Source organism: Pan paniscus, chromosome X (assembly GCF_029289425.2).
Source record: "Pan paniscus chromosome X, NHGRI_mPanPan1-v2.0_pri, whole genome shotgun sequence".
Taxonomy (NCBI): domain Eukaryota; kingdom Metazoa; phylum Chordata; class Mammalia; order Primates; family Hominidae; genus Pan; species Pan paniscus.
This window is the reverse complement of record NC_073272.2, coordinates 3,474,916-3,487,745: the sequence shown is the minus strand read 5'-3', so window position 1 is coordinate 3,487,745 and position 12,830 is coordinate 3,474,916. Positions and strand designations below refer to the sequence as shown.

The 12,830-nt window shown below is 43.1% G+C and overlaps 1 protein-coding gene across 1 annotated transcript; it reads right to left on the bottom strand.

Moving 5' to 3' along the window:
* Positions 1–10,720: 10,720 nt before the first annotated feature.
* On the bottom strand, positions 10,721–11,701 carry LOC129395359 (sperm protein associated with the nucleus on the X chromosome C-like). The gene is made up of 2 exons (XM_055106601.1): positions 11,630–11,701; positions 10,721–10,981 (listed from the first exon to the last, which is right to left on the bottom strand). Exons 1-2 carry the CDS (start codon positions 11,699–11,701, stop codon positions 10,721–10,723), a joined length of 333 nt encoding a protein of 110 aa, XP_054962576.1.
* Positions 11,702–12,830: the final 1,129 nt, after the last annotated feature.

Genomic DNA, 12,830 nt, shown 5'->3' with positions numbered 1-12,830 from the left:
TGCTTCATGAAAAAATTAAGTACTTATCATGATTTATTAGAAAGCTAGCATGCCTGGGTATAGAATCTGCAAGCAGAAGTTTCTAACTTATGACATTGGACCTGATGCTTCCATGAATTCTAGGAACAAAAGCTCTACAAGAATCTGCTGAAGTCACCTTGATTTGCTCTTTTCCTTGGGCAATGGCACAATTATATACCAGAAAAAAATTATACAACAAATGCTCCCCTCCAGGTTCACTGTTCTATGGGCCCACTTTAATTTCACCGAGCTCTTGAAAGAACTGATTTCTGAGGATAAAACAATGGGTTGGGCCATCAGTTTTTATCCCAAATGGAATGAATCAGTCAGGTGAGCTCTGCTCCTATGACCGTTGTAACAGTAAGTTTGTGGTGGGTAACACGTGGTCCCCATGGTCTCAGGGAGCCATGGGAAGGATGTCATCTCCCTTGTCACACCCACAGAAGGGGAAGGTCCCACAGCATGGCTGCAGCCATGGTTTCCAAATTGTGTTGAACACAGAGAACTGCTGTGGGACAGGTGTTAGTGTCCTACGATGCTCTCTTATGGCTGCCTCCATCTTTTTGATCACGGAGTCCAATAATGGCTCGTTGTCAGGGTTCAGTGGAAGGGCTTCCGAAGGGTCTCTTGAGATGTCAAAGAGGAGTGGTGGGTCGTGGTAGGTTACATCCCCCGACCATGAACATATTCCACTCCCATAGCAGGCACCTGTTCCTTCAGGGTAGAATTTAGGAGTCACATAATGAGCTTTCCACACAGTTGCACCTAAAAAACAAGTTGCATTATGTATGATACCGTCTTTGTGGTGCTTTTAGGACTCTTTTCGTTAAAGATGTTTTTCTCAAAAGCTTTTTCTAGTGATTGATAATACTCTTCTGCACAGAATTACACAGCAACAGTAGCATTTCTTCAACTCTAAGAACAATGCACAATTTCACTGCAAACTTGCAGACATTTTTAGAAATCTTGTCATGAGAATATTTGGAGATAATAATGATGACCCAGATGGGAATAGGGTAATTCTGGGAATACCAAATTAAAATTCTACCTCAATCTGATTAGGTACAAACAAAATTAAAAATGATCCAAGGCTGAATGCCACTTTCACATCTGAAATTGACAAAAGTAATTTGGCAAAGTTAATCATTCTTTATCCTTTTCTCCCTCCCTCTTCTGTCTCTCCCTCCCTCCTCTTCCCTTCCTCCCTCCCTCTTTCTCACTCTCTTCTTTCCTTCCTTTTTTCCTCCATTTCTGTTTTCTTCTTTTCTTTCTTTCCCTCCTTCCTTCTCTCCCTCCCTCACTCCCTCCTTTCCTCCTTCCTTTCCTTCCCTTCCCTTCCCCTTCCTTCCTTCCTTTCCTTCCTTCATTTCCTTCCATTTCTGTTTTCTTCTTTTCTTTCTTTCCCTCCTTCCTTCTCTCCCTCCCTCACTCCCTCCTTTCCTCCTTCCTTTCCTTCCCTTCCCTTCCCCTTCCTTCCTTCCTTTCCTTCCTTCCTTTCCTTCCTCCCTCCCTCCCTTCCTTTCTTCTTTCTTCTGATATGAAATTGTTACCAAATCTATTTTCAGAGATCAATTTTATTTTTCATTTTTTATTATTTACTTATTTATTTATTTTGAGGCAGGGTCTCACTCTGTCGCCCAGGCTGGAGTGCAGTGGCAACATCTCAGCTCACTGCAACCTCTGCCTCCTGGGTTCAGGTGATTCTCCCACCTCAGCCTCCCGAGTAGCTGGATTTACAGGCATGTGCCACCATGCCTGGCTGCAGAGATCAATTTTAGATAGAAAACATAAGCATTCCCCAGCCTCTGGTAAATGAGGATTACACCGAAGTCTACTGGTGGGGTCTTGCAGAGAAGCTGTGCTTTCCTACTAAAATAGGATCAAATCATCTAACTGGATTCTTTACCGCCTTTGGTTTTTTCCCTCCTTACTGCATGGAGTGCAGGTGTGATGCTTGGAGGAACTGCAGCCACTTTGCAACCATGGGGTGAGATGCACAAGAATGAAAGCTAGCATGTCAGAGGTGGCCAAGTGGAAAAAAAGAACCCTGGTCCCATGACCGTGGCACTGAGCACTGTGTCAGCCCCATGCTCCCAACTTCTGAAATTATGATGAGAAAAAATAATAACAAAAAATTCTACTGTATAATCCTCTATAGTTAAATTCGGGAGGCTTGTGCTGTTTACGGGGCTGTTTTATTTATCATTGATCATGTCCTGCACTCATATAGAATCTTAAAAACATAGATTTTTATTTACTTATTTTTGTTTTTTTAATTGTTTTATGTGGGACTATCCACATCAAAATGAAGATACGTCACACCACAAGTGACTGATCCCATCAGAGAAAATTCCTCCTGCAAATAAAGTTAAATCCAACCAAGTAAGAATTCTGGAATTTCATGCAATGACTCCAAAAGACCTTTCTTTATAGGTCTAAGGCAAACGATACTATTTGTTAATTTATATTTGTTTGCATGACTTCCATAGCGCGAATGTGGGACAGAAACAATCACTAGGATGTTAGAAAGGAAGGAAGGTGGAGATAAGCAACCACCCGGCAGGTCACGTTGAAGAATTTACTCCTCGTTGCTAGAATAATTACTTCAGTCATCCCTAAGCTGTGGGTATTCATAGTCTCTCTTTCTCTCTTGTTCTCTCTCTCATGTATACATTCACACAAGCTAATGCATACTTACACACACACATTAATCATGTTGTCTTAATTTTCTGTATCCTATAATGTTTTGACTTTTTTTTTTTTGAGACAGTGTCTCACTTTGTTGCCCAGGCTGGAGTACAGTGGCACGATCATTGCCAACTGCAGCCTCAAACTTCCCACTCAGCCTCCTGAGTAGCTGGACTACAGTTGTATGCCACCATACCTGGCTAATTCTTTTTTTTTTCTTTGTAGGGACAGGGTCTTGCAATGTTGCCCAGGCTGATATCAAACTCCTGGGCTCAAATAATCCTCCTACCTTGGCCTCCTAAAGTGCTGAGATTACAACTGCGAGCCACTGTGCCAGGCTAGTATTTTGACAGCTTGAGGGGCCTCATAGACTTGGGGAAAGACTGCTCCTCCCAGGACTAGCTGATTCCTAAAAATAGCGATATGGTTTGGCTCTGTCCCCACCCTAATCTCACCTTGAGTTGTAATAATCCCCATATGTCAAGGGCAGAGCCAAGTGGAGATAATTGAATATGGGGGCAGTTTCTGCCATACTGTTCCCATGGTAAGGAATAAGTCTCACGAGATCTGATGGTTTTATAAGGCATTTCCCTTTTCGCTTGGCTCTCATTCTCTCTTGCTTTCCACCATGTAAGATGTGCCTTCCACCATGATTGTGAGGCCTCCCCAGCCATGCAGAACTGTGAGTCCATTAAACCACTTTTTCCTGTATAAATTACCCAGTCTTGAGTATGTCTTTATTAGCAACGTGAGAATGGACTAATACAAATAGTAACAACTCACTTAGGAACACACCCTACCTATGCAAGCATCCACCTCCTTTATCTAACTCTCACACAGTAAGCTGATATTTTCTCTGTCCTAAATCAACCCAGCACCGGGTACCAGACAGCTAGAGGCAGTCTCTGTTGCTCCAAACTTACTGTAATTACTCAAACTACCAGTGTGAAGCTGTTCACCCTGCCCTGCCTGACCTTTCCCTTGGAAAGCCTAATAATAAAGGCTGTTGCTTGGGCTCCTCATTCCTTCCTGCCTCTGCTTCCAAGCCAAGCCCTGGTGCTTCCCACCGTGAACCTGTGTGGTAGGGCATATCCCCTTCTCTCGGGAAATCTAAGTCATGAAAATATTGCAATGGCATTGGTTTGTCTGTGTCAACACTCACCTCCCTAAGTTAAAATGCTTTGAGTGGATCGGCTGTGGTGAGTCACGCCTGTGGGAGGCCAAAGAGAGAGGATCACTTGAGCTCAGCAGTTCGAGACCAGCCTGGGCCACATAGTAAGATCTTGTCTCTATTTTATAAATATTTTAAAAATTTAAAATAAAACCCTTTGGGCACAAATCTCTCTCACAAACACATCTCTCTAAAATCCTACTGCAGGCCAGGCACGGTGGCTCACGCCTGTAATCCCAGCACTTTGGGAGGCTGAGGTGGGCAGATCGCCTGAGGTCAGGAGTTCGAGACCAGCCTGGCCAACATGGTGAAACCCCATCTCTACTAAAAATACAAAAATTAACTAGTCATGGTGGCACGCGCCTGTAGTCCCAGCTGCTCAGGAGGCTGAGGCAGAAGAATTGCTTGAACCCGGGAGACAGAGGTTGCAGTGAGCCGAGATCACGCCACTGCACTCCAGCCTGGGCGACAGAGCTAGACTCTGTTGCAAAAACAATTATATGTGTGTGTGTGTGTGTGTGTGTATACATATGTCTGTGTGTGTGTGTGTGTGTGTGTATACATATGTCTGTGTGTGTGTGTGTGTGTGTGTGTATAAATCTCGGTTCTAGTTGTTTGATGTCATGAATTTTCACATCCTATTATACTCACTAGTAATAGTTTGTAATTACTGCACACACAGTATGTACTAGGCTCTGTGCTAAAAGCTTAAATATATTAATTAATTTGTTTTTCAAAACAATCCTGAGAAGTAGGTGCTAGCATTTTTTCCATTTTTCATACGAAGAATCTAAGACTCAGAGGAGTTAAGAAACTTGACCTAGATCACCCAACTAGGACGTAGCAGAATTTCAGATTTGAACCAGGCCCATGATCTTACTTTTATTCCATATTTCCTCTGAACATAACAAGAGTAATACTAATGAGTACAACATTAATATAAGTTTAGTACTACAGTTGGCAATTTAATAACCCTTGCCACAACTGTGAGAACATGTAGCATGAATAGTACTCTATCCATTTTATTGATAGGGAATTAATCACTTACCAGCGTTGCTCCCTGACAGTTAAAACATGTAAATGCTTTCTAGTAATGAAGACTGCAATACTAAATTCAGATTAACATGCATTCATTCACCAAATATTTCTTGAAAGTTTACGTGTTCCAGGTACTGTAGTAAAATAACTGATAAAAGTGTCATTTTTTGGGAAAGAAGTACAAGTACCATTTAACGTCTTCACCATTAAATGGAGGATAGCCTTTCCAATAAAGTGACTTCTGACTAGTGACCTTAAGAAAATTCGGATACACAGGCCGGGCGTGGTGGCTCACGATTGTAATCTCAGCACTTTGGGAGGCGAAGGCAGGCGGATCACGAGGTCAGGAGTTCAAGACCAGCCTGGCCAACCAATGAAACCCCATCTGTACTAAAAATACAAACATTAGCCAGGCGTGGTAGCAGGCGCCTGTAATCTCAGCTACTCAGAAGGCTGAGGCAGGAGAATTGCTTGAAACCAGGAGGCGGAGGTTGCAGAGAGCCGAGAATGCACCACTGAACTCCAGCCTAGGCGACAAAGCAAGGCTCCATCTCAAAAAAAAAAAAAAGAAAAGAAAAGAAAAGAAAGAAGGAAAGAAAAAGAAAAGAAAAGAAAATGAGGATACATAGTGGATATTTTAGAGAAGAACCTTCCAGCAGAAGTGTGCAAAGACCCTGATATGGATGGCAGGTTAGAGGAATCACATGCATGGTGAGTTACAAGAGTCACAGATTGGGGAGTGTGATAGAAGCAGAGTGATTGATTCATGAGAAGAATAAGTATTAATGTCAGAGAGGTAATAGGTGCCCACATCATGTACGGCCTTATTAGGAATTTGGATTTTATTTTCATCAAGATGAAAACTCTGTGGAGTTTTCATCAAAGGAAAAACGTGATCTGGCTTAAAATATATTGTAGGAGATCACGGATAGAAGAAATAACCCATTGTCATTATTACATTACCAAATATTTTTCAGAATCATTTTGTTGTTTGCTCAGATGCTTTTCAAAAACATCTTTAGCTACTTAATTTAACTTTTTAAGTATTCAGACTTGTGAAGCTTTCTACCAATTTAGGTTTAGAGATCGTCTCCTCTCTTCTCTTCTCTCCTCTTCTCCTTTCCTCCCTCCCTCCCTCCCTCCTTCCCTCCCTCCCTTCCTTCCTCCCTCCCTTCCTTCCTTTCTTTCTTCCTTACTTCCTTGTCTTTTAATTCCTCCCAGAGCATAAGATAACACAGGACGAGGTTTGCTGTCTGAAATGCGTTCAAGTCCCCTGTTATTACAAGAGTTCAAAAACGTGATGACCTCCAAAGGATGATTAAGAAACAGAATCAGTCTTAAGTTGTAGTGTGGTGTATGGGGATCACTCTCTAGGGTCTACATTTAGTCAATGACAAAATATTTGCTGACTTTCAAATGGATCGGTGATTTCTTGTTTTTGTTTTTGTTGTTTTGAGACAGAGTCTGGCTCTGTCACCCAAGCCGGAGTGCAGTGGCACGATCTCGGCTCACTGCAACCTCCACTGCCTGGATTCAAGCAATTCTCCTGCCTCAGCCTCCCCAGTAGCTGGGATTACAGGCGCCCGCCACCACGACCAGCTAATTTTTTTTTTGTATTTTAGCAGAGACAGGGTTTCACCATGTTGGCCAGGCTCGTCTCAAACTCCTGACCTCAGGTGATCCGCCCGCCTCGGCCTCCCAAAGTGCTGGGATTACAGGCATGAGCCGCTGCACCTGGCCAGATCAGTGATTCTTGATTTTCTTGGCCATGAGGAAAATGATGCAATATGCTCTTCAAGGGCCTTTCTGCAGAATAGAGAAGATGAGATGCAAACTATTCTCATTGATTAACACCTTGGTTATAACTATATCTCTTTCTCTTACATTCAGAAAATTGTATTGGAATGCAAACGGTTGTGAGAGCTAGCACTTTCTATTGAAATAGCTGGCACATGAATATACCTGGTTACAATGCTTGGCCGAATGAGAAATGCAATGCCATTTTATGTAATTGCACTTAATATGCATGAGTCTCACACCTAGTCAATTCAGAATCTCAGAATTTCCCAATGTCGTATCCATCGAACATCTCCTGAGATGCGTATCATCCCATCTGGCCCTAAATGGCTGATTCATGCAGAACATTTTCATGTCATCCCTCAAGCCCAACCACAGGGCACCTTCAGATCCAACTCTCTTTAAAACACTTTAGTGTCCTTCTTAGGGGTATGAGAAACATTACACTGGTTTCTTTCACCATTCTGATTCTTCAAGAAAGGAAGTAGAGCTGTTATAGGCCATTTACTGACTATGTGCTGCTCTCAGGTAGCCCCACTCCCTCTGCTGTCCTGCACAGAAAAACATAGTACATGATTAACTATGTAAGACTCTCTCAGGCCCATCTTCCCAGGCAGAACACTTGGACATGTCTTTCTTCTTTATTTTTATTATTTTAAACTGAACAGATAAAATGGAATGTATCTATCATGTATCTAATGTTTGAAGTATATACATTGTAGAATGAATAAATATAGCTAATTAACATATGCATCATCCCACAAAGTTATCATTTTGTATTGAGAACACTTAACATCTACTCTCTTAGCATTTATCAATAATACAACATATTATGATCACCCGTAGTCACCGTGTTGTACAATATATCTCTGGAGCTTATTCCTTCAGTCTAACGGAAATTTGGTATCCTTTGAGCAATGTCTCTCCAGCCACCACCACCGAGCCCCTAGTCACCACCATTCTACTCTCTACCTCTGTGAGACTTCTTAATTTTTTATTATTTTATTTTTAAATTTTTGTTAACTTTTATTTTAGGTTCAGGAGTACACGTGCAGGCTCGTTATATAGGGAAATTGTGTGTCACACGGGTTTGGTGTACAGATTATTTCATCACCCAGGTAATCAGCATAATAGCTGACAGGTAGCTTTTCAATCCTCACCCTCCTCCCCATCCTTTACCCCCAAGTAGACACGGGTGTCTGTTGCTCCCTTCTTTGTGTCCATGCGTACCGATGTTTAGCTCTTGCTTAGAAATGGAAAAAGGTGGTATTCCATTTTCTGTTCCCACGTGAGTTCGCTTAGGGTAATGGCCTCCAGCTCCATCCATGTTGCTGCAAAAGACATGATCTCGTTTTTTTATGGCTGCATAGTATTCCATGCTGTTTATGTACCACAATGTCTTTATCCAGTCTGCTGCTGATGGGCCTTTAGGTTGATTCAATATCTTTGCTATTGTGAATAGTGCTGTCAAGAACATACGCATGCATATGTCTTAACGGTAGAATGATATATATCCTTTGGGTATATATCCAGTAATGTGATGGCTGAGATGAATGGTAATTCTAAGTTCTTGCAGAAATCACCAAACTGTTTTCTATAATGGCTGAACTAAGTTACATTCCCATAAACAGTGTATAGGTGTTCTCTTTTCATTTCTTTCAAGGCAGCAGGTTTCTTTCTGGCCTAGGGTGTGTCTAGAAATGTTATCCAGGAGCTAGTGCCTGGAACAGGGGCTTCACAACCCCGACCGGTGCCCTGTCCCGCTGTAGTTGAGCTGGTATTCAAGATGCAAGAAAAAAAACGCTCCTCACTATTCCATCTCCTCAAGTGGAAGGAGGGGGTCTTTCATGGAGCCGCTAGCTGGGCAGTCTGGGGCTAGGGCAGGGGTGACACCAGCACTCACTTGGCTGCCCCAGCTGGTATCTCAGTAGGTCATGTGCACCCCTCCACATACCCGCCACAATCCACTGCCTCTGGGCCCAATTCTACGCTAGAACTCACCTACGAGTTACAGGTCTTATGGCCTAGACTGCCTTTAAGGTTGTCTGAGAAACCTGGAACAGTTTTTTAGCCCTTGGTGGCAAGGTTTGCAGAAACTCAAGTTCTGATTCCTGGGATGGGTAATTTCCCTCTGGCTAGAGGTGGTTGCAATGCTCCCTTCCCAGATGGGAGTCAGCTACGTTTGGTCTGGTTTTCCTTTCTCCTGTAAGAGACAGCACTGAGTTCAGTGACCCACAACTGCTCTGCTCTTGCTCTTCCAGCTTCCAGAGATGCTCTTTACACCACACTGCCACTGCCTAGGATAGGGAAGGGGTGGGGTCAGCGATTTAAGACTGTTTCTTCTAACTCTTCAGTGCCTCTTTCAGTGATACAACCAGGTACTATGAGAGTTCCCCTGATTTTGGGTTCTTATGGAGGTGTTTTCTACTGTGTGGATAGTTGCTAAATTTGTGTCCTTGCGAGGGGGCTGATCTGTGCAGCCTTCTATTCTGCTTTTCTTGCTCCGCCTCTCTCAGCTTAGTTTTGGTTTGTTTCTGTTTGTTTGTTTTTCCTCTGCAATGCCTAAGGCTAAAGAATGTGATCCCGTATTACTATCCTAAATATGAAAAATTCTTTAATGTCACGTGCTGGATGGAAATATTAGTTTGCAATGAGGAATACCTTCAATTGTACATATCAAAGAGTAAGAAAAAAAGCATTGGGATTTTTTGTTTTTACCTTGTGGTCCGACAACTTGAAAGAATATTCTTTTATTCCAAAGATGGTACGTGGGGGATTTTGTTCTGGAAATCAGTGCTAGGTATTTAGGTATTTGGTTGGAGAAAAGCAAACTGGTTTTTGTCTATTGATATTTAGTATATTTTATTTTTTCATGTTATCCATGACAGTGTTATGACTTAGCAAACCACAGTTACAAATAACTAAAATTGTAATTGCTCCTGCATTTTTATTTAACTCCCTCATGTGTCCTGAGAAGACCTTCTTGTTTTACCTAATGATCTCTCCAACATCCCCTGAACTCTCAAGACGTAGACACTATGTGAAGGTCAATTCAAAGACAGAAACTAAAACCCCATCCACGGGTGACTCCATGGTGAATCCCTGTGGTGTCTTTTCCCGCTAACCGATGTGTATCCGCCAAGCAGTTTTCTTTTTCACTATAAATATTATACTGTTTGACATTTTAAGACACATTGTAATCAAAATCTATAGCCTTAATTAAATGACGAATTTCAGGAAATTATCATGCAAAATGGAAGTGTTAGGAAGCCGATAATAGACACACTCTCCTAAAAATGATCTCACCACATCACACCTAACCCTTCTCACCACCTTGCAGTTCACATTCCATGGAAAAAAGCTCCTCATACTTAAGAGTGTTTTACTTTCCTTTTCCCAAGTCATGGCGATTTTGAATATTCACACTTTGCGGATATCAACACATTTCTAAAGCATACTTATCTTGATTAAAGACTGCTGAGGTCATTAAAACAGTAACAAATATTTAAGATGCATTGAACATTTTGTTTTAGAATTGGCTTTTCAATCATTTCATTACAAGCAATGCTTTCCTGCCGTTTACTTACTCCTACATCTACTATCTTCTTTTGTATTGTGCTTTGTGTTTTACAGAACGTTTACTCTTTATAAAGCATATATTTCTAACCTAGGAAAATATCAGATGGAAAGGGGATGGGAATACCTTCGATATGTGCATTCAGCAGAACTATGTGCTGCCGGGTACAGTTGCGTGAACATATACACATCTCCACTTCCTGTGAGATAAAATTTTAAGAAGGAAATTTTCTTTAGGAATCAGTCCTCCCCCAGGCCTTATTTACAATGTCTGGCTTACTGTCCACCTGTGGGTCTGTCCAGCAACCCTACAGGACCTCATATCCCTCCCTTCTCAAATGCCTACCTCTTCCCTTCCCTTCCCCCCCCGCACCACCATCAGAAAACAGGCAGAGATATGCACAGCCATCAGCTTCTCAAACTTTATTTTCATTGCCCAAGGTTAACGGCAGCATCTTCCTTCTGGTTTGCAGCTGTTTGCACAGAAATCTGCGTGAATTCTTCCTCGTCTATTTGGAGGCGGTTGATTCGGTTCTCTCGGGAGTGGTCATTCACCAATTCATCGGAGACGGAGTAACGTCTTCTAACCTCTCTCCTGTAGGAAAGCACTAATACGGTCGAGGAGTCCGATGCTTTTGATTTCTTAGGAGCGGGTTCTGGCTGTGAGTCCCCCCTTGACGTCTCTGGCATCTGTTAAGAAAACAGGGAGAGGCCAGGAGGACATTATTTTGGGTGAACAGGATAGAGACTGGATAGCACGGGGGGCTTCATGACAAGAAGGAATGCAGGTTGAGGAAGGGGTTTGATCCAGAGAAGAACAAGGTTGAATCACAGAGTAGGGATCTATGGGGAAGAAGAAGAGGAGCGTGGGTAGGGTCATCTGTTAGTCCAAACTGCACCATTCTGTAAGTTCTTTGCTATTTTGCAGACCTTGGTCAAAGTGAAACATCCCATGGGGGTTCAGGCCGTGAGAAACATCCTGCCTAACCACCTGTCCGCAAGGCGGACGAAGGCCCAACTAAAGAAACATCCCTATCATATCTTGCTTGGCAACGTTTTAAGGAACACCACAATGATATTCCAGCAGAAAAAGGGCCAAACCACCTGATGCTAAGAACATCTTATCAATATCCTGCCGGGCAGCAAGCCATACTGCCCAGGCCCCTCCCACCCATACCTACAAGCACCCCAGCCTGTAAGCGGCGGTGGGCTCTGGCATTAAGCGGGCCCACCACTTCCACAATTGTCTGCAATATTCCTGTGTTGTTGTTTGAGCCGCCCCTGCTCTGTGTGTCTTTCTTTCACCCTCGCCTTCGCTTCAAAACCTAACAATCTTACCGTCTCATTCACCTCGTTGGATTCACACGGGGTGCTTCTCTTCACCCCGCCAGCACTGGATTGTTGGCCCATTGTATATATTGGTTTGTCAATGTCTGCGGAAAGCTTTGTAGCTTTTGAATCTTCGCAGAGGCCCAGAGCTCTTGCCCTCCCTATATATACCCTCCTGGTGACAAGGCAAAGCCACACCCTTGAGCTTTGTTTGATCATACAGGCAGTGTCCCATCCAATGGCACCCCTAGGGTGGCTTCGACGTCACAAAGCCCCACTGCTGACCACTCCCTGGGCTTGCGGGCGAGGGGTGACAGGGGTGTAGAGCAAACCAAATGCTGTTGTTGTTTCAGCATCCCCTGAAGATGCATCCCAAACCGATCTGCTGCCGCTCCTCATTTCTCCATGTTTAATGTTCATGGTTCACATGGAAGTCAGAGGATGACTCCTTCAAGCCCTTCCCCACAGCCATTCCTATGAAGTGATTCATTCTTTTGTCTTCCAGCCCTCACCATGACTTAGTATTTTCGATGTCTCACCTCAAATCCCCCAAGCTAGTGTGGCTACATTTATTTATTGGCGGAGATGTGAATTATCCCATTTCCCTCCTACAGTTCCTTCACATGCACCTCGAAGAGCATTTACTTTTGGGCTACTGCCAGGCACATTTCAACCCATGTTCTTTGACCCAATGTCCATGTAGTTCTTTTAAGTTTCCTATTTCCAATCTGAAATAATGGCCTTCAGTCTGTCAAAACTTTAGTGAATAAACATTCTTTACCGTGTATCCTAGTCTTGTTTCAAATCAGGGGTGTATATTTTTTTCTTTTTTTGAAATGGAGTTTCACTCTTGTTGCCCAGGCTGGAGTGCAATGGCATGATCTCAGCTCACTGCAACCTCTGCCTCCTGGGTTTCAGTGATTCTCTGGCTCAGCCTCCTGAGTAGCTGGGATTACAGGCCTGTGCCACCACGCCCGGCTAATTTTTGTATTTTTAGGAGAGACGGGGGTCTCACCATCTTGGCCAAGCTGGTCTTGATCTCCTGACCTCGTGATCCACCCGCCTTGGCCTCCAAAGTGCTGGGATTACAGGCGTGAGCCACCACACCCAGCCAGGACGGCCATTATTAAAACCACCATTGACAAGGAAATTTTGGTTACTTCTGTAGCATACAACAATTTAACATAAAATTTATAATTCACAACATACA